Genomic DNA, 23,175 nt, shown 5'->3' with positions numbered 1-23,175 from the left:
ACCTGTGGCTACAGACCCATCACAGAATGAAGGTTTCCAATACAGACCCATTAAATCCAATGTCTGTAGGTTTGCATTTAACCCATCTGAGAAAGCCAAGTCCAGAAATTTAAAGTTTTCACAGCAGAAATTAAAATTTCTGAGATGAGTAATGAAATGCTTCAGGGGATCTGGGGACAAAAACACATTCTGCTGTCCAATCTGTGAGTTAGCTGTTAAGTTAAGGGGTCTAAATATGGTCATAAACTACGACCTTGGTAACCCCTCAGGCCGGAATTGTTCAAATACAAAGGTTAAAATTTAATTAAAAAAGAGACTTAGGACTTATTCTTAGGAAATTAGGACAGTGTGTACAAGGTTGTGTAGAAATGGAATGAGTGTGGACTTTTAAATTTTAATTGAAATTTTGTTTTCTTACACACATATTTTACACCTCATATTTTCAGTATTTTCATGGTTGTCATAAATTTGTTAAGCAAATCTTTTCTTTTCTTTTCTTTAATGACTGAGACACTGAGGGATAAGTTGGATTTATTTGTTGTAGTCCTTTTGCTCCTTTTTGCATTTACAAATGAAATAACCTCTTGGTTAGGCTTAGCACATCCACGTACATTGAATGGGGCTGAATTTCAATTCTAATGTACATAACAGTTCATTATTGTTGATGGTGAACTGATTGCTCCCTGTCCTTTTACTGACATTAACCAATAAGAACATGTCCAACTATGAGGACTTCTTGCAAATATTATGCAGATTGATTGCTGAATAACCAAATTCTAACATGTTTAGATGTTAAATGATAAACATAGAAACATATGAGCTAAATGTATTGAGTGAATGGGTCAGCATGTTGACAAAGAACAAGTAACCATGGCTTTTCTCATCAGATATCTCCCATAACTAATATGAATAAAAGAGATGCTTTCTTATCCTCAAACTTTCTTCTTAAACCTATTCTCTTCAGCCAAAGTATCAGAGGAGATTGTGAGGCTCCACACAGCTGTAGTTACTCAAAGTGTTCTGAAGGTCTGTTTGCTGTGCATGGAGGAAAAAAAAAAAGTATATACATCTGTGTCCCAAGCTGACACTCCTGGGGCTGGTGCTTGTTGGTGAGGTTTGGAGTCTGCCTCTATGGTTTGGCTCGACTTTCGTCCTCTCCATTCACTCCCATCTGAGGTCAAGGAGTTGTGCTTGTTTGTGGGAAGCTCCTTATACTGTCTCGTAATGAGTGCTCTAAGCAAAAAAATGTTTTTTCCAGACTTCAGAGCTGGATGTGTCCACCTCTCTGATTTGTCCTCCATTGAAAACCTTAATGTCCTGAGAATGACTAAAGACAGCTCCTAATGTAAATGGGCCTCTGGAAGTAATGGATGCATTACAGAAATGTTATGCATACTTGTAGTCACTGTTGCATTTCACACCCACGCTGTATTTCACACATTTGCCTCAAAATGTGTTAGTGCGAGTTGTTTGTTCTGCTGCCATTTACTCCCCCCTCATACATTTTACACATTAGGGTTTAATGTGGTTTCAGACCTAAAACAGTGTATTAATGTGGGAAAGCAGGAATGTGATAAATTCCTACAAAGCCATTCAGACTTGAACATCTCTGGGACAGAAGGACATTACTAAGATCTATTGTCTGAATGTGGTTTTTAACTTTGTCCTCCTTTGTATTTGGTCTGGTGAAACCACAAACAATATAATGCCTAAAATGTTCTGCATGTCGTAAAAGTATCTTCCTTTTTCCTGCAGAGGGGAAAGATTTGTGTCAACAGATTATTAGCGTTGCTTACATCTTTTTCTTTGTTCTTGACTTAGACTGAGAGAAAAAGTGTGTATCTCCTCACTTATAATGTGCACAAATTCTGAGGTGAAACTAGTGGTACAGATGAAAGCTTGGAATCTCACAGCATGACCTTTTAAAGCAGCTAAAGTGGAAATTAAGTAAACAAAGAAATTGGTTATTAATAAATACAGCTTAATACCTTTTTGGGCTTTATTTTTTACTCTTCACTTGACTTTCAGTGTGAAAGACTGGAGGACAAAACAAAACTCAAGAGGTAACAGGACTCAAGACAGCAATGGAGAGAAGGTGACGGTTCAGTGATTCTCCAGCAATTGTTTGGAAATATAACAGCAGTTGAAAGCAGGTCAGATCACTGGGGAAGACAATGAAAGATGGCTCAAATCACCCAAATGTGCTGAGAGGGAAAGAGGAACCTCTTGATTACTTTTCTGCTTCAGTGGGATTGAACAGCGTCTACAAAAACATTTCTACTCGAGGATGTGTTTGAACTTCGTGGCTTATTGAGACATGAGAAAAGTAAGCGTAAAGGGTAAGGTGGAAAGTTGCTGATCACGCATGCTTTTCTTTACCCAGCGTCAGATCAGTGGTCACACAGTTGCGCTGCTTTCCATTTTGGAGCAGTGCAGCATAACTCCAGTCATTTAGTGCTGCCAGCTGGGCAGCTCAGATGGAACAGTTGTTTGGGATTAGATTTTTGGAATGCAAAAGGTTTGAGGAGTGGATTGACTGTGATTGACTGTAATTTAAAATGTCTGAAGGATTTAGCAATGAACAAAACTAGGGAACCTCTCCAATTCTTTTTTTAAAATCAGTCCTCTAATTCATCTCTTTTGTTCAGGTTAAAATAGTTAATAATAAAGTAAATTGATGGATTAAAAGAAACCAACAAATCCATGGACGAGAGTAACCTTGTAAAGTTCATGTGATTTAAGAGGATTTATTCAAACCTACTTTAAGTGTTGTGTAAGATTTCAAGAGGCCAGTTTTTGGGGGGTTTTCGTGTTGTAATGTGGGAAAAATAGTGCTAACTGAATAGGTTTTAAACACATTCTGAATTCATCTTTATAACCTGTAAATGCTTGGCAATGCCCCCACAAAATTTAAATAACATTAAATGGAAAAAAAAAAAGTTCTACAGGAAAGTGCTCTGAAAATTTGAGGACATGAAATTAAAGTCACACATCTGCGATAAAAGCAAGGTCACCAGAAAAGGGCATTTGTCTCTGCACAAACAAAAAACTGGAGCTACTTGAAAATTGAATTAGAAATTAGATTTCCATCAAAATGAAATAAAGCAGAGCATAATGTAGGGGTCGCATGATTTAAGTTATTCTTCTTAGATATGGTACATCTTTACATTTGACCTGTAACAGCAAAGACTTGCATGTTCCGAATGATCTTTAATTTGCCTCACTAACTTTCTGAAATCTTACAAAATGTGTTTCAGAACGGACATTTTTCTTGCTTATTTGGAATGTCACAGTGAATACTGTGTTTATGATGAAAACCATTGTAAAAATCTCTTTCTGTTTGTTTTGTTTGTTGTTGCCTATTTTGTATGTGTTCATACCTCCCTCTTGTGTCCAATTCAGTTATTGCAATCTTGAACCAAAAGGTCTTAAAATGCAATATGATTTAGAATAGGGCAGCAGGTTGGCGTGGTAGTTAGCCAAAGGAACGTCTTGAATTTGGCATCCACCATCTGGTCGGTATCTTTATATGTGGAGTTTGCATGTTCTCTGGGTACTCCACCATCTTCCCACAGCCCAAAGATATGCAGTTAGTCGAGGTTAGGTTAACTGGTGAATCTAAATTACTCATAGGTGTGAATATGAATGCAAATGGTTGACTGTCTCTCTATGTTAGCCCTGCATTACATTGGTGACCTATCAGGGCTGCAGGGATAGACTCCAGGCCCCCTTTCAACTAGATAACTTGGAGAATGGATGAATGGATGCAGGACCGTGTAGAAGTCTTGACCTATCTCATATATTAATAGGAACATTGAAAGTGGGTGCACTGATTTACTAAAATATGTGCATGGAAATTTAAACGTATGAAGCAGTGTATAAAGTGTATGGTGTATAGTGTATAGTGAGTTTGTAAAATTCGAATATGCCTGAAAGTAAATATTTGGTATGACCACCTTTATTCTCCAACGCAGCCTAAACTCTGTAAGCTGTTAGGCCTGCCACTTCTTCTTTTGTCGTCCACCTGTCCAATTAACTGTTTGAAGTTAGAAACCAAGTTGTTGGTGTAAAAATACTATTTTATACCTGTCAAACTTTGCTATTTTTGATAGATTCTACTAAAGAAAGAACAACAATTATTTTTATTTTTGATTTGGGTTTTTTTGTTTGTTTGTTTGTTTGTTTGTTTTGGGGGGGGGGGTCCACTTTGAAAGTGACACATTTTAAAGACGGTTCTTTGCTGAGTTTTCTATTATGTGTAGATACAACACAGGTTTACCCCTTGGGTTAGATGCCTTTTTTTTGCTTGAGTAATTCATACACTTCTATGAAATGTTCAGATACATGGACTCAAAATGAACAAAAAAGGAGCCAGTGTCTAAAGAAAGACTTTGAAAGACCTTCAGACAGCCAGAAGAAGTATTGCTCAAGACCACTTTAGAAATGACCAAAAAGAGAAAGATTAGCTCTTTGGAAGGATAATCATAGAAATGAGGGGTGGCTCAGGACTTTTACAAAGTACTCTACATGCCTAAATCTACAGTCATATAAACTACCATGTTGTGTTTATCCTGTCCTTTTTATCAACCCATACCCCTTTATGACCATTTTCTACTGGTGATTTTTTTTTTTTTGGCATAGGTCTTTGTGATTTAAAGTGTTTGGTTAACAAAAAAAGGCAGTGATTAAAGAAAAGAAAAGAAAAGAAAAGAAAAGAAAAGAAAAGAAATGAAATGAAAAGAAAAAAGACTTTTACAGCATTACAGTCTTCAGCAAGGTATTTTCAAAGATCTTATAAGCGCTTGAATTTTTTTTGTAGTGATACAATAAAAATTTAAATTAAAATCATTTTTACCAATGATTGCTTGACAAATTTGGCACCACTGTATATAAAATATAATAGAGTATTATAAATAATTATTAATGATTACTAATAAAAAAGGTATATGAATCACTGTAAGCGTATGTATTTTAAACCACATACCTTATAGACCTTTACCATTTAAACATTTAAACAGAGAAGCAAACGTCAAATCAAAATTAAAAACTGTCCCTTCTTTTAACATGTAGTACCATTTTATAACCAAAAGAGGGCAGTGCACTTCAAGTATCATACCTACCATCCTACAAGCATCTCCAAACCTTTCCTCTCAAGTATCAGGAATTACTGACGACCTTTTTCAGCCAGTCCCTTCCAGTTAAATCAAGCTATAATTTAAACTTTCTTAAAAATAACTTGACAGCTGACACGAGTTAAATCATTTTTCCAGCTTCTTTCTTTAGTAAGTGTTGAGTGAAGACTACCAGAGTTGAGAAATCCACCGACACCCTAAAATACCCCTATGTTTGGGTCTGGCACTAAACATCGAACCTAAGTTTCCATATTAAAGAAAAGGTCCTTCCTCACTAAGTCTTTTAGTTCTTATTTCCATTACACGTGTGTGCTTAACTGTTGTCAGATGCACATTTGTGATTTGTCTTTTCTCACAAAGCATCCTGGCTTGCCCTAAAACACAAAATACTTCTGTTATTTTGATTTAGAAGCCCTGCTTTTATTGATATCTGCTGCTGGTCAAACATGCCAAACTGTCAGTACTGATGTACAATTCTCTGGAATATTTTTGAATCAAATAGGACATTTTCTTTTTGTAGATTTCCAGAAACGGCCTCTCAGATCTTGAGCCACAGAGAGGGTATGTTCGGCTTTCAGCATAGAAATGATCAAATCGGATTGCTGATGGGACATCTGCAGAGGCTGTTACTGGTAGTGTACTGTGCATTCAAGTGGAAATGAAAAATATGACAGATTAACATTTATATCTCTCTCACATGCCTTTAAAATGTTATTATTTTTCAGTTAAATTGTAAGCATTTATTTATGTATTCACAACACCATTCAAACCAGTACACGTTACACTGTAACCTTACAGTATTTTAGAGGAAAAACTCAATTCCCTTGAAGTATAACAGTGGAAATAGGCCCTAAAGGAATGGCTCAGTTAGTTTATATGACAGCCTTTACTGACTATGGGTTATTCTGAGGAAGCTGCATAGTGTCAAAAGATATATACATACATATAATTTTTTTCATACAATATAAGCCTTTGGTGTGTTTTGAAATAACAGTATAAACTTTAACTTGTATAGACAACTTATAAATACCACAAACAAGGAAGTTCATTCCTGGAAACAGTTTGACAAAATCATCAAACAGATGAGTCAGTTTATAGAAACAATTTATGATGATCACAAGAGAAAAAAGTAATGAGAAATTTCAAAATCCTGTAAGTGAATCTTCTCATCTGAGATTATTTTAACTACAAATGCCATCAGAAAACAATAACAGATTTGATTTAGTTGCTCTCTACCGGTAATCTTTGTCATTGTTAGATTTCTTTTAAGGGTTGTTATAGTGATAGTACTATTTTGTTTACATTTGGTCAAAGCATTGTGCATTCAAGTCCAGCAGACATAGAGAGGGTGTTCCCTATTGATGTGATGCACTTTCTGGGGTCTGGGTTAAAAGCCAAGCTAAAGTAATGAAATCATTTAGTGTTAAGAATCTTGGCAAATCAAGGGCACCCATATACTCCAAAGATTTACCATTCATTTCTCTTGGAAAACATGGGAGCGGGGAACAAGAGAACGAAAAAAGAGAGTGGGAGCTGAGGGAGAGCTCCGTCCAGTGGAGCCAGGGTAAGAATTTATGGTCAGGAAGAGCGATGAATGTGTAATTTACGGTGCATACTCTACCATTCCCCCTGCCCTCCCCTTTGGTAATGAGAAACGGCTGTTTTGTTGTGGGGCCAGTGCATGGTATACCCCCTCCCTTCTGGCTATGACACACCATTAGTTTTTATTTCTGTCTCTGCTTTTACGACCCCTGCCCAGGCGCCAGCATTTGGCCAGTGATCGGGACCATCACACCATCTAAGCCCTTCCACCTCTCGAAATGGCTTCCTGTAGCCTGAGAAAGAACATGCCGTGGCTACAGAAATCTTTCAAATTGGAGATAGATAGCAACATACTAACAGCTCCAATCTGCCAGGTTTATATTCAGCACAGCGAGGAGGAAATGGCTACTTAAGGTACAAAACTGTCCAAAATAGATCACATTGACCAGGACTGACCTTCCTTGTCACATATTTTGCTTCTCTCTGAAATGAATAAATAATTACTATTTTCATTTTTGTTATGATAATAATAAAAGTCCTAATTTTGGTTTGGCTATCATATTGATTGCTTATGTAACTGTATTCACCAAAAGGAGTCACTGAGATCTCAAATAAAGGCAACACAGCTGGATTGAAAGGCTGGAAAAAGAGCCGCAAGAGCAGCCATCAAAAAGAACAGGATCTTAACATTGAAGTGAAGCAAATTATACCAAATATGTGTAGCTGACTCTTGGGTTTTTGTTGATACTGATTTTAATTTATTCTGTATCTTAACTTGTTGTCATGGCATTCAAGTTTCTTATTTATTTTACTCTAATTTGTGTGCAGTGCTTTGTGACAACTTGCCTGTAAAAGACACTTTATATATAAATGTTACCAACTTAACTGAATTATCTGCTGCTGGAATAAAAAATAAAAAAAAATACCCACCCATGATGCAGATTACAAGTAGGAACATTTGTTTATGTGGCCATAATTACATTAAAAAGATCAAAGTTAAACCACAAAATCAGTAAAATTGTAAGGCAAGTTGATATTTTGTTTATCCTGTTCCTTCTGAATAAGCTTGACTAAGCTTGAGATTTGTATAAAAGTACTACTTTTACTGAGTTGGACTGACTTTGTTTCTTTCTGGAAGTGAAAAATAGACTAAAAGTAAGAAAATAAGGCCACCTTGTAAAAAGGACTGAATTCATTCAAGTATACGCACAGTACTTGTTTTTACTGTTAACCCCACAGCAGCAATTATTTGTCATTTATTGACAAAATCATAAAACGACCAATCTAAAATCAAACAGACCAGGTGCCACATGAGCGTAGGAGTGATGCTCGTTAGCTTCATCTGAACTTTATTTAGGCTTTCACAGAATAAGCTATACATGATAGTACTAATACTTTTAAATTTGTTGATAAACACAGCTTGACATATTCAGTATCACAACTCATAGTATGAATGAATAATAGAGCGTGTAACTTTCCCCGAAACTAACACCTTGTTTAACAAACAGACCCATGGAAAACACTCTATCCGCAATGTCATAAAGCCAGTTTTTACAGTATACGTTTATAAAATGCTATTATCCTTCTGAAATATGAGCAGTAGGGAACATTATATTTGTGCAAAATCTTCAGACCCTGTTGCAAACATACTGATTAGTGATGATTTGATGGCTTATGTAGTAATAATTGGCTTGTATTTACTGCGTATTCAATATATCACTGTGCATTTACATTTTTTCTGCTGTTTTCCACACCCTTTTCTTTCAATCTGTTAGATCAGTATTACCATATACTATATGTGCAAACATCAACAAACCTACAAACAACTAAGTTCTGTCATCAAACCACTTGAATTCGTGCAGGAATGCATATAAACAAACACCCAGACTTCAGGTACAAACAAACAGATGCACACGCATACACACACTTGCACACACATGTAATCGTTTGCCATGCAAATACTCATTTCTGTGCAGAGATATTTTCAGATACAAACATTTTTTTTTTTCAAAACAAACATTAAGCTATCAAATGACAAAAGTTTGTGACTAAAGACCAGAGGATATAAGATGTGCGCCCAGTAATCCTCCTCTGCATTTTCTTCGGCTTGTTTTTGAACAACGACTCAATTTTTGTACACAACACAGTGGGTTTTAAATCAAACAATAAAGATGTGACTGGGGTACAGACTTTCAGCGTTAATTCAAGACATTTGTTAAAAAAAAATGTATTAACTGTTTAGGAATTTAAGATGTTTTTATACACAGTCCCCAATTTTCAGAGTACTGACTGACAAGCAGTTTTATGGCCAGGGAAGGCCTGTTCTCTCAATATTACACTGCAAATTAAACAGATGAATGATCTGAAGTTGAATCTACGAGTTGTGTGTTTGTGTTCAAAACTCTCAATATGAAGTCCAAATGAAAGTAAAGGATGCCATCATCAAGCTGAAAACCCAAAAAACCTACTAGAGAGATACAGTCTTAAAAAGAATGAATGCACCAGCCAGCAAGTAGTTTTATCATTGTCAAGGTCTACAATCAAGAGATGCCTCAAGACTAAATACACTCAAGAGTAAATACGGAGGGTTTACAACAAGGTGCAAATCACTGGTTACGCCCAAGAACCGGAAGGTCAGATTAGATCAGCCTTTGCTAGAAAACATCTAAGAGAGCCTGCCTCCTTAGCTAATTCTAAAGAGTACAGGGCTGTAGTCTGCACTCAGATCCAGCCAAAAGCTGCAAAACCGATCTGGTGCTTCACAGTCCAGATGGATTAGGATCCGCAGCATTACTACAGAAGAAACCCAATAGTTTTTCAAGGTAAAGAAATGGGATATTCTTCAGTAGCCATTTCAGTTAATGGAGACAAAACTGAAGGGAGAGAGACTCACAAGCAAGGACCTACTGAAAGTGACTACAATCACTAAGGGATTAATGGAGAATCTAAAGGGAGGAAGCACAGAATTGGTGATTCATTGACTGCAAAGGTTAAAAACAGTATGAAAAAGTATCTTTCATCTAAATTATGGCTGAATTTGAGCCTCTTAAAATGGGGGGACTATGTATAAAAAATGGCTGTAATTCCAAACAGTAAATGCAATACTTTTATGAAACCTCTTGAATCAGAGCTCACAGTCTGCACTTTGATCATGTATTTTTTACTTGATTTAAAATCTCCTGTAGTGGTCTACAGATGAAGTGCTACAAAAATTGTGTTTGTCCAACAAATTATGAGCCTAACTGTATAGAAGACTTCTGTCCTCAGCAACCACAAGTGATTTCCAGTGCCTTTCTTTCTGTTTCCTTTCACAATAGGAAATAAAGGTACCAAGACGTAATACTTTCTTTGTCTTTACATCACAGACAGTGACAGTTGAGAAAATCCATCTGCCACCTCTTACAAACATGAAAACAAATGGAGAACAGACGGTAATTAAAATCAGACTGGAACAAAATACATCATGGACCAGAGGAGATTTAGGCATCCCTTCATTCATAATCAGGCTCGAATGCTGCATTTAAAACACATGGTCTGGTCTTAGTTTAAGAGTGATATAGGGTCAGTTCATCACACAAATCAAGTCCAACCATAGTCTTCAATTTGGCTTTGCTGTCCAACATTAGGACAGCATGTCTCTTCCAGATATGGTGAGCTATTCAAAAAGCTTCAGGGAATCTTTTGTGTTTCAGCAAACCTCCAGTTCTCTCTGCATCTTCTACAATGCAGCATAGCAGCATTAATCCTTTCCTTCAACATCAATCTGTGTCTGTGGCTGACACTGCTGGGCGAGGCATTGTCTCTGGTTTTCTCTCAGCCTCATCCAGCAGGCGTCAGCGCTTAGGTGACAGAGCTGGTTGTGATGCTGGGAGCAGTGGTCGTCCTGCTGTGGCCTTTCCTCCGCTTTCCTCCTCCGCCTCCGCCTCCTCCTCCTCCTCCTCCTCCTCCTTGTGCTCGCTCACGTGTATTCTCCCTTTCTCTCCTGTTTGTATCGTCTTGTCTGTCTCCTTTACTCTTCCTCTCTGAAAAAAAAGAATGTATAAGGAAAAAAAGGTGGTTATACTACATATTACTGTATTTCTTATAAAAAGGCATCTGTCCCAACAAAATGTTGCACATAGAAATGCTCCTGCTTGGCTAAAAACCTCCTGAGGGGTTGTGTTATGCATCAGAACTTTTAATACAGGCTACCAGACATAAACCATAGTCAAGAAATCCCAAACAACAAAAGCTAAAATAATGTTATGTTTAGCCATGGTGACAGTATATGTATAGCAGCAATTACCGCACAACATGCAGCCAGCAAAAAATAACACATCTAAACATTTGGAGCCAGTTTGTCCACGACTGGACTGAAATAACCCAACAGCTGTTGAATCAGTCTCATGTCTTCAGTGCAGACGTTCACGGCCAGAGGAGGTAGAATGCAAATCACTTTAGAGTCTCCCTGACTTCTGTGGCATCAGCATGACTTTCACCTTTGTTGTTTTCAGTAAAATATCTTCATAATTATCGCACGTGTTGCCTGGGAACTTGATACAGACGGGTTGTAATCACAGCGATACTCCCTTTACTTTTTTATCTGCAATGCTGTCGGGTCCCAATAAAAAACTGTGTAACACCGGAAAAAACTAATGACATTTGCTGTCAGGCTAAAAGAAGATGGTAATCGTAATTAATATTGGATCTACTAACAGCTGCATATTGATGTTTTCATAGCATAGCTACAAGCGTTGCAGTACCTAAGTGTATTCTCACATAGGTGTCATCCACACGCTAAGGTCTCAGTCTGTTTAATTTCTCTTTCAGCACCCGCTCCCTTGTCCCACTTGACATACACTCAAACCTCCCCCAGTCTCCTCCCCGCTAGTACTCTTGCATTAAAATTCACAGCAGTCGCACATTTTAAGAGCATAATTGCTCTCTAAATGCAAACATCCATCATTGTGTGGTTAATTTCCCCACTAAACCTGTTCATAAAAGTGAAGGGCTTAGATCGGCTGGTGATTTTAAATTACAGCACGCGTACTGACTGTAAGAGCGGAAGGGACAGACAAGTGACAATTTGCTGTCACATAAATCACATCTGGCTTAATGAGTTAAACATTGTCAAGGACCCAGTAATGGCCCACAATGACATGAAGAGCTGTCGGAAAGTGCAAATGGACACGAGGCTTGTGTTTCAGTTTAACTTTGTCAACTTTAACTTTGTCAACTATTGTTTAGGCAGCACTGAAAAGTATTTGATTTTGTATATACGAGGGAGCATAGTTACGCTGGAGTGTGTTTGTTATAAACTTGTGCGTTGAGACTCTCTGCACATCCGGAAAGCTGAGAGGACACGTGCCAAGGGCTGGACAGTGTTCACTACATGGCTGACAAACTTAGAGCTTATGGCGCCACCATGTTTGTCTGCTGCTATGCAGTAGTAACTTTATGTCTGTGTTTATCTCCCTACCAGCACTTTTAAATTTGTCACCCATTCAATTATGTTCAAATTGAAAGAAAAGTAGAAAAAAAAACCTCAAGTCATGATATTTCACAAACTTGAAAAAGAGCAGAATTCTACAGTGAAATTCAGTGCATGGGCGTGATGTAATTTTGATGTGAATGTGAACAAACCTAACACAATAACATTTATCCACCACTGACCCATGCATGTCACAGTTACTTTAGTCTGAACTGTAAACGAGAAGGCTCAGTCCCACACAGTAGTGCACAAACAGGAATAACATGTCTTTTTTTTGGAGCTATTAGTGCCAAAAGTGGTGGAAACTTCACTAAGAACTCATTTGTTTAGTTGACTTAAATTACATAAGATGAGTTTGTCCAGCTTGTTCATCATTTGTCTTGAATGAATAAACATATTTCTGGACTTTTATAGAAACTATTAAAATAAACACTTAATATTGAGAAGTAACAGATTCGCTTTAAATCATTGAGACACAATGAAAGAGAATGGCATTAAGTAAGGGTCTTCAATCACACACTGCAGCCTCTGAGATGATGTGCTTACTGTGTAAGGACTTAATTACTTCTATAACAAATCACTAATGGAGCCAAGAAAGGCGGACTCCATCAGTTTATGACAGCTCTGATTGCAGCTCCTCTTCATCCAAGCTAAACAATTTTGCCTGACAAATGAAATAACATATCCAGAAAATTTTGTTTTCGCGTGAGACCTTTTTGTAAAGCTTCAGGAAAAGGGTGGAAAAAAAAATCACAGCCAAATCAACACAAAGCGTGAGATCTGCAGACCACTAAATCACTAATGTTATACAAGATCTGCCCCCTGTGTTTTATATAGCCAGTTGCCAGCCAACTCCCACCCCACAGATGAATCCACAGCTGTGCTCTTTTTGAAGAGTTTACCCACATAAACTAGTTCATTGGAGTCGTGGTACCATCACGCATGAATGACCCCATAGAGGGAAACTCATCCCTGTACGTTTTAGCACCATTAAGTGTCTTCAGTTTATACACGTTTACCTATTTAACAGTAGCTTACTCAATGTGAACAATCACATCCACAAAGCTTCCACGACTCATCTCCTCAGATTAAACCAAAAACACCCTTTGCTTAAAATTCGACAATCTACATAGCAGTTGTTTTTATAATATTACACTATTCAGTATTATTCTGAACCCAAGGCTGAATTTTTGTTCCAGGGTGCTGGCCCCACACAGAGCAAATCTGCCACTCATTTCTCAAACTGCACTGTAACAGCCTGTCCAGTGAAGCGGCCCCTCCTCACTGAGCAGTTACGAGCCATGCCAACCTCTCTCATTTCCCATTACCACAGATCTATGGGAAAGTGTCAGATCATGTTCTGCTTTTCAGACTCAGACCCCTGGAGAAGAAGAGAATGATACCAGAGTACGCAAGCCTCCACCATGTTTACTCACATATATCAGGCCATGTCATCTGTTACGTGTTGCAACATCTGTACTGTGGCCAATTAATATTGTTATGCAATGCTGCTGCTGTGCCCGAAATCCCCAAAGCGTGCCACCGAAAAATAAAGACCTTAAATACTGCTCATTAACAGTTCTCTAAGTCTTGTAAATAAGTTTACGGTTGAAAATTGGCATATTATGCAAAGCAGATTAATATGGGGGTATTTAAAGACAAAGAAACTTTCTAATGACATTTCATTAGCAATAACTCCTTTGCACCTAAAGAGACCAAAAGCCGATGATATGAATCAGGAACAGGGTTAAACCCATCCACTTATTTTCCTGTCTTTTGCAAGGTTTATCACCCCCAAAAGCCGCTGCTGATACTTATTTATTTGTTTGACTAAGAAGCAAAATATTTAAATGTAAATAAGCTTTATTTCTGTTTTTGTTGCATTTTTGTATTTAGTATGCTCAGGATGCTTGACTCAACTGAACAGACCTGTCATTTAATAGCCGTAGCAGCAAATAAGGCCAAGAGCACTTAATAAGATGTTATGAAAACTGATAATGACCACTAACTGGTGAGAATGACTGTTCACCCGCTGGAGAGCAAGCTGCTATGTGGATGAAAAGACCTCAAGCAAACATGTCATGGGCATGTAAACCTCGCGCTTCAGCAGTCCTCAGAACAAACAGCTCTTTCTAGCTCTGATCCTTATCCAGCTTTGCAGTGCGTAATGTCCGCCCTTCATCTGCTTGGCTCGCAGATGAAGTTTATTGTTTACATGCTGAAAAGTCAAGAAATTCTGTGTTCTGCTGTGGACTCTGCCAAACCAAACCCAATCAACACGCTGCGGGTCACAGACACACTGGCGAGAATGCAGGCCTTTGAATGTTGAGTACTGGTTCCATCAATCATCATACTGACTAAGAAGGAATTGCATAAAATACATGGAGAATATTGCCCTTTAACATGTTATCTAAGCACATAAACATTTTAATATTTGACATTTATTAAGTGTATCCTCTTCAGTCCATTTGTTCTGTGCGTGTGTATTTGTTTTTTACCCCTCACACACGGCGTTTTGGTCACGACACACTTCCTCCTCTCTGTCTCGGCAGCACAGGTCTGCGAGGGTACAAAAGCAGGGGAGGTATCCGGACTGTGAACCTGCGGAAGGGGCACACGAACCCGGGACTGGGTGCCTTTCCTAAATCCGCATGTTTTGTTTTTCTTCATACAGGAACCCCATTGGCTCCACTCACCCAGTTCACACTCTGAGGCACGTTGACCTGGGACCAAAAAAAATAAATAAATAAGTACATAAAAATGTGGAAACCACTAAGGTACTGAGTGAATGGTTCACAGCTCACATTTGCTTCACAGCCTCTCGGTCTGCTTTTTACAACTCAGCAGTTTTAACTGAGGATAATGAGTTTAAGTAAATCTGAAAACAATTTTTGCTTGTTTGATCTCTGATGAGAGAAGGACAGACTGATGAAGCTGAAGGAACCTGAAAATGTAGCAAACTATACAGCATAGTCTCTTCAGCATATTCACTGTGGATGAGCAAGGCTAATTTAAAAGAACATTATGTGATGCCAAAAAGGCAGCTTAAGACTCCAGGTCTCTGGAAAACTGCGCCAAGATGCCTGGAGAACTTTGAGTTTCCTTTGTGTTTTCTAACTTATGACAGAATTATTTTCACAAGAAATAAAACAACAGAAAGGGACAGCCCAAGAGTTTGCTTTTTTCGTAAGAGTTCGCTTCGCTTTTCCAGACCCGAACATAGATGACTGATGAAATTAAGTGATAAGTAAAGTTTATAGATTCCAGCAAATTGCTGTGAGTTGCTAAGCAGTAAATATAAGGAAAAAGAGCACTCACCGACACACTCCATGGTCTCATTGACGGTGCGTTGGCCTGGAGGGCAGCTGACATAACATCTCCCACTGTGTGAATACAAGCCCTCCTTACATTTTGTGCAAAAATTGCGATTGAAACACGCTTCACAATTGTCTATTTTACATTCTGCAAAACACAGGGAGACAAAAAAAAAGCCAGTAAGTAATCTGTCAGTTTAAAGTCACGTTGAGACTGGAGACTGTGTTATTATTTTGCCTTCAAATTTTTGGTATTGGTCTGAAACCTTTCTGAGGTTAACGTAGAAATAATAATATGGAATATTCATTGTTCTCATTCAGGGTTGTGGAGACTGAGGAAATAATTTTATTTCCTCTGAGAGATTTATTAGTGATGGGGTCTTTTAAGGGGGAGTAATCCCTCTAAAAACACATGCACCACAGTCCTTGTTTTTTTGGAAACGGGGTGTGAATGAGTACAGCCAGAAGTCTATCCCTGCACTAACTTTTGGAAAAGTGGGTTTCTCCACACCTTAGTCTCATTAAATCTCTGACTCAAACAACCAACTTCTTGAAATCTGGATAATGAGAACCATAAAAGGATAAAAACCAGACATCGTAAAGGACTCCCAAAAGCTCAAGCTCCATCATGAAAGGCATTTCCTTATTCATTATATCTGAGAAAAACACTGGAGGCAGGTGAAAATATCCCAGTATAGAAAATATATTTATAGCTATAGTTGCTGTAATAATGTTTGCTAAAGTTAAGAATGTCTACTCTGCGGATACCAAGATCAGAAATGATAAAACGTTGAATCCCTCAGTGGGATTCTTCCGTCTCCTGATTACTATTTTCAAACCCTTGACAGCTAAATTTGACCGTACTGACGTTTGTAGCCTTATAATGTAAGACATGTGGTCGTAACAAGACATTGTGGAATGATATGTATAAAGTTAGATGATTGGATAATGACCCAGGTTAGTCACTGAGGGCCTCAGAAAAGAATTCAGCAGCCTTCTGCAGCAAACTGGGACGGTGAATGAATGCCCCATTGAGAACAACCGTTATAAATGAGATTCCATTTGTTGCAATCTGCTAAAAACACACAACTGTATGATTTGCACTGATAAAACAAACTTTACATGCAAAACAAATACAGTGCAACATATCTTATTGTTCTCATCTGGAATAGAAAAATACATACCCCTTTGACATATGTTCTCGGTATAGCTACAAAAATTACAGCTTTTTAAATCTCTGAAATGATCTGAAATAACGAGTCGTGATAAAGTTACATCTTTATAACCAGAATTATGAGCTTTATCTGCTTTTGGTTCATGAAATCATTATTTAGCATTTGCTGACAGATACTAAGTGTTGCAAAAACGGGCAGTCAAGAAAAGCATCTTGATAGAAAAGAAGAAAACCACAGCACTAAACTCAAAGCAATCACTGTCACTAAAGCAATGAATATCATTAAATGTGGTAATGATCAAACGACAAAGCAGCCCTCAATATATTTACCTTAAACAATCTGTCAAATGTTGCTGAGCAAAGAATAATCACAAGTGATTTAGTGCACACTCACATTCAAAGACCTTTTAACGCAGTTACTTAGTAAACAGGCATGTATACAGACCGTACTGTGCGTGATACATTAAGGTTCCATCAGAATAACAAGTGCGTAAAAGGGAAACCGAGACTATCACGACTGTGGCCTGGCATGAACTCTGCACATGAAGGCTAAATAAAAAACACAGACATCCTCTTAAAAAACAGACAAACAACAATGCATTACAAATGTTTTGGTTGGGATTTTTTTCCAGTCTTGTTTTCTGCCCACACATAAGAGGAAACAGACAACAGACGGAGTTGCTGAAACTGCCTCTTAAAACTAAGTAATGTCAGTTTGTTAAGTACTGTGAATGTGACCGTGCTTTCGTCCATATTCCAAATGAGCCAAACCTGTCTGTAACCATAATAAGGACCGTTTCAATTAAAACTTCTACTGACATTCATTTTGATTAGGAAATAATTTGCTGTAGTCTATATTTTTCTTGCCCTTTTTCCATGAAAACAAGAAACAACAGATGATTTTATCACCAAGTGGCTACTTCTAATATTACTCTCGCCTTTTTTGTAGCGTGCATTCTGTAATGAGGCATTACATGGTATTCGCTCACAAACAAGATCGCGTAAGACAACATCAAAATCACATAAACTGCAAAAATATGCAAAAATAGAGGGTGCCTATTATAGCAATAATAGTTTGACTTTGTTAGATTCACAAAGGGATTTAGAAAAAAGGTAAAACAATCAAATAAGATACACAAGACAAAACTTAAACAGGTGAAGATGAACCGAGGATAAACACTTCCGCAGGCTTTTTCTGAAACCAGATGTGTTGAGTATCACAGAGTAAAGAGTTAGCTGGATCTTTTTGCATTTTTGCAAGATTCCATATGTGTATCTACAAAGTTAAAGCGTCTGCTAGCATCCTGTTGATATATCACTAACACTTGCATCATTCTGTGGTCAAGAGTGTACAACACAATTAGAACTCACGGGTGCATCGATTGTTGCCTTCGGGGTTCCTCATGCCAAAGTATCCCATGGGGCAGGAGGCAAGGCACACGCCTATCTGACGGATGTCATTGCGCTCCAGGAAGATGAAGAGCTTGGGCTTGCATTTAATGCAGCCGTTATACTCAGAACATCGGTCACAGCCTTTGGGGCAAGATGGGGGCCCCTCAGTGCTAACTGTGGAAACATAAGGTAAACAATGAGAAAGAAAAGGCCACACTGAGGTAGGTAACAGTATGGTCCACCGACCGAAAAAAAGTAAAATAAATTGTTTCCAGCCACATATAAATTTTAATGAGGAAATAAAAAAGTTCCAAAAGTCAACAACCTGCCTAGTAGAAAAACATCAGGAACTGCAATATTTTTTTGGCATCCTCACGAGTCATAAACATGCAAGCATTTAATATTCCAACAAACAAGGGTTAAAGCTTAATCTAAGGGGGGTTTGGCCAGACATGAATGGTTACTCAGTGTTTACTTCCAACTGCTTGTCGGAGATCCTTAACAGATTTTAACTTGGAGAAATCCAGGTAACAGTGGCTGAAAGTCAAGACCAAGAGCCTCTCAGATTCAGCCAAATGTCACTGGGGTCGGGCAGAAATGCTACGGTGACCGACATGTCCGAAATATAGTTCCTGAATGTGTTGAACAAGTAAGGAATTTTAGCATTGCAATGCATTTACATTTCCTTTAATCTAATCCCAGACTTGGACATGAGTCCAGTTGCCTCATTCTCCAAAAAGGCACAACCGGCAATCTAAATCAATTTTGGGTAAATTGTGTAAAAGTGCACATCATTTTTGAAGAACCATTCTAAGACAAAAACAACAGTCGCCTGAGTTGATTTACAGTCATTTACTTTCAGCTAAAAATACACACAATCTTACACAGCCTGACCTCCCGCCTCCCTGACATAACTCGTACGATAAAAGATTTAAAAGTGTTTTTCTATGAACAGATTAGTCTATCACTATCCAGTTACCGCCAAGTCTTATTGTTACTACTAGTAACTATAAAAGTAGCTTGGGAGTAATCTTTAGCTACAGTAAATGATATAAGTTCAAGAAATGTTTTTGGGTAAACAGTGTAGAGAGTTTGTGCTCTCGGTACGTTAAAATTGATCAGTCTGCTTTGATTAGTCAAGTCTGATCTTTGCACGATACAAAATCCTTTCAAAGAAGAAAAACAAACAGCCCAAAGGCAGCAGAACAAGTTGCTCTGTCCTTTGTTTATTATAATTTTCTTGTTGTGGGGGATGGATGAACAAAACCGAATATCATTAAATCAAATAACTGAAGAAGAAGTGCAAAAAGCAAACATTTATTTAGTATCTAGGGGGAAAAAGACTGTCGCAGTCTGCATGGCACTCGTGTATATGGCGAGTGACCTCAATCCTTCTGTCTAAATTAGATGAACTGCAACGACGTCACTGTCTATATATACATCAGCAGACTTAACACAAACTGACACAAACAATAGCTACTCCTTCCCAGTATGTGTGATTTTAATAATGCCACATCTGCTATTGTGGATAATCTTGGTATTATATGAATTCTGGTTCAGGGAGGTTGGGGTTAGCTTGGCATTGGCTGAAAGCTCCTTGTGTGTAAGGGAAGAATTATTTCAAAGCTGACAGTAATACCAGATCTGAGGCTCTGAAGCCAGAGATATACTGCGAGCCGACCTGAACACTGTCTTTGCGGTTGCGTGAGGTTAGAAAAATGCTTACAACAATATCGGCAGCATGGTCCAATTGAGAGCTAGAACTGTCAGGTACTCATTCCATTATGTGCCCACAGAGCCAGACACGAAGAGAGCGATGGCTTTGAGAGGGAATCCATCAAAAACCCCTTTATAAACAACCCTAATACCCAGAAAAGCTTTACATAAACTGAGAGAGGCATAATCTTAAAAAGAGGAAGAAACACGAGCCATTCTGGGGAAACACTGAACCGAACATAACCCGCCTAGGAAAAACAAATAAGAATGATGAGAAAATAAACAAAACGTTATCTTTACTTTGCTTGTTAAATGTTTATAAGGCGTCCACCACAGTGACTCAGACCACAGAAACGAGAAGCAGCAGTGCTGCTATGAAAGAAAAAGGAAATCAAAACAAACTGACAAAGTGAGAACTCACCACGTCTATGCCGTCTTGCCTTGGAGAGCTTCAGAACATCACTGTGACCCATGGAGCTGAGAAAGACCATTGCCAGCGCCACCAGTCCCAGCTGCATAGTCTCTGTTGCCTTCCAGGCTATGCAGGGTCCCCCCCCTGCGACGAGATGGATCAGGTGGGGGGGCCACCTTCCTATGCGGGACAGGTGGATGCTTATCTTACTGGGATAGATGATCCCTCCTTTCTCTTGTAGTACTGCACTCCTTCTCTGTGTGTCTGTCCCTCCTCCCCAGTCTCTCTGTATCGTTCACTCTAGTGGCTGACGCATCTAGAAGTCTGTGTAGTGGTGTGTGATGCTGCAGTTGCTTGTCCAAATGTCCCCGCGGCACAACGAGCCATCACGCTGGTGTTGGTTGCACTGGCAAGGCAGTAAAAAGGGCACAGCTGTAGGTTGATGAAGGAGGCGGGGTCACGGGGTTGTGCAGAGACTGAAGAAGAGCAGAGTGATGGAGTTCAACAGGGTCATCACAGGAAGCTTGGGCTGAGCTTTCGATCCGTAACAGCGGCTCTGCTGTTTAAGGCGGGTTTGCTGTCAGTTATCGCCAACGACTATCTGGTTGCAGAGTGACAAAAGAAGACTGGCTAATTATGACTATGGTTGAATAAACATTTGCTGGTATCAGAGGGTGCTGAGAAAAAAGAAGACAGAAACATGTTGAGGAACTGGACTGTTACTAGATACAGATACATAGATACGTAAGTTGTTGAAGAAATGGTAAATCAATATTTTAACACTTTAACTCAAAACCTTTTTCATGTCTCTAAGATGAATATAAAGCTAAAGCCAGTGGCCTGGTGGTTTAATTGGCTCGATCAAAAGGTGAAAAGGTCACTCGTACAATGTCATGTCACTTAATCACTATAAATCTGCAGTATAAAAATGAGAAGCTGCAGTCTTTTGCATCCAACCAGCTATACTACCTCCCTCTTAACTTAACCTCTTAGGTTAAGGGTTATAAAAGAACACTAGGAGTTTAAGTGCCTGGCCAGGAAATTGCCCCTACCCCACTTAACCGCTCATAAAACTGCAAATAACACTAAGTTAATATTCAATTTTTGCCTTTTTATCCATCCTTTATGCCAAGCTAAGACGGCCAGTTGGTGACTCTAACTACATCTTCATTGTTCACATAGCAGAATAGCTTTAATCTAACTCACAGCAGGAAAGGCAATATTTAGGTTTCATATTTTCCAAAGTCTCACTTGCTTTATTATGTTTCCCAGCAATAAGAGAAAAGCTTGCTATCACTGCATTTATACGCACAAACCAGCAACATTAAACAACAAAGAAGTTTTAGTTGGCCCAAAGAGCATTCACTGCAGTCTGATGCATACTTTTTCTCTTTAACATTAGTGGTTTCTGTAATTTGAGGAACTAAAGTCATAACTGGATAAATCAAATGATCAGTCGTACAAAAAGGAAACCAAATCCCACAAAACAAACATAGCCCTGGATAACAAATTGAACATGTTTATCCTTTGGAAATACAGTGAAGTAAGTTTCTTCTGAGAAATGCACCACACACTCAGACTGAAGGCCTTTGTCATATTTGGTGCTGAGATCTTTTTTTCGATAGTGTCATGTGCTGCCTGTATTTACAGCTCTTGTGTGAAGAGGACACACAGAACATGTTAGCATCGGAACAATGGGAGGTCCTCCCTCGCAGCTCAATAAAGAAAAATAGGACCATATTTGGGTGTTGAGTCGGTTGTGGCTCTGAATCACACAAAGGACAACGCCATTTGGTGTGTTTAAACATTCCAGGAGGCAACATTACACCCGTTGCTAAAATACAAATCAAAAGGGATGAAATAATTTCGTCCCTTTCGATAATTTCACAAGATTTATTTTAGGTGGCCGGAGACGAAAACATTTTGATCATGCACATCGAACTTACAGCTATAGTGTTACAGTTTCTAAATGTCACATCATTTTTTGTAGTTTGTTTCATTTCAAACGAATGAACACAAGTAAATGTAGTACTGAAGTTATTTACACAACTATACGAAAGAAAGGAGAGTCACTAAGAACAAACTAAAACTACTTAATTTACTACTTAGTTTAATAGAGTTGCTGTTAGTTATCTTGCAAAATTTGTCATTTCTAATAATTAGTATTCAAAAGAGGAAACTGCTTTAGTAGACATTACAATTTGATAGTATTATTTCAAGATAGGGCTGGCCCAACGGGTCTTCTGGGCACATGCCCAGGGCACCATGTACAGTTGGAGGCCGATCCAAGAGAGAAATGAGAAAAAAACTTACAAGGAATGTTTTCTCTTAACGCTTACTCTCATAAAGACAACATTACGGGGCGATCGTGGCTCAAGAGTTGGGAGTTCGCCTTGTAATCGGAAGGTTGCCGGTTCGAGCCCCGGCTTGGACAGTCTCGGTCGTTGTGTCCTTGTGCAAGACACTTCACCCGTTGCCTACTGGTGGTGGTCAGAGGGCCCGGTGGCGCCAGTGTTCGCCAGCCTCGCCTCTGTCAGTGCGCCCCAGGGTGGCTGTGGCTACAACGTAGCTTGCCATCACCAGTGTGTGAATGGGTGGATGTCTGGATATGTAAAGCGCTTTGGGGTCCTTAGGGACTAGTAAAGTGCTATATAAATACAGGCCATTTACCATTTAATGGCCTCCCCTGTACCGTTAATGACGAGTTTTGAGCCCTCAGTATATATCAGTAAAGGCGTGGCTCGGTGACTACTACGATAGTTTCCGGGGGTTTTCCAAGTACAGCTGCACAGGCAAAAATGACTGAACAATGAACGTTCCGTCATTTTTCATTCCGTCAACGGCATAAGAAGGCCTGAAATATGACAAAAACCCTTCAGTTTAGAAAAGAGCTTCAAGGGTTTATCATTTAAGCAATGATATAATTGGTAGATGTCTGTAGATTTTATCAGCGTCTTTCTCCCCTATCCTTTAAGGCTAGTAGACTCTCCCAAACTCAGCTAGCTAGTGGATACAGCACTTCC

The 23,175-nt window shown here is 38.7% G+C and overlaps 1 protein-coding gene across 1 annotated transcript; it reads right to left on the bottom strand.

Moving 5' to 3' along the window:
- Positions 1 to 10,429: 10,429 nt before the first annotated feature.
- On the bottom strand, positions 10,430 to 20,544 carry rspo1 (R-spondin 1; the record flags this gene model as incomplete). The annotated part of the gene is given in 5 exon segments (NM_001279577.1): positions 10,430 to 10,696; positions 14,643 to 14,867; positions 15,463 to 15,606; positions 18,004 to 18,198; positions 20,162 to 20,544. Coding segments are annotated over 5 exon segments (833 nt in total), but the record flags the coding sequence as incomplete, so codon positions are not given.
- Positions 20,545 to 23,175: the final 2,631 nt, after the last annotated feature.

The sequence above is a fragment of the Oreochromis niloticus genome, linkage group LG11 (assembly GCF_001858045.2).
Source record: "Oreochromis niloticus isolate F11D_XX linkage group LG11, O_niloticus_UMD_NMBU, whole genome shotgun sequence".
Classification (NCBI taxonomy): domain Eukaryota; kingdom Metazoa; phylum Chordata; class Actinopteri; order Cichliformes; family Cichlidae; genus Oreochromis; species Oreochromis niloticus.
This window is presented reverse-complemented; position numbering and strand designations above follow the sequence as displayed.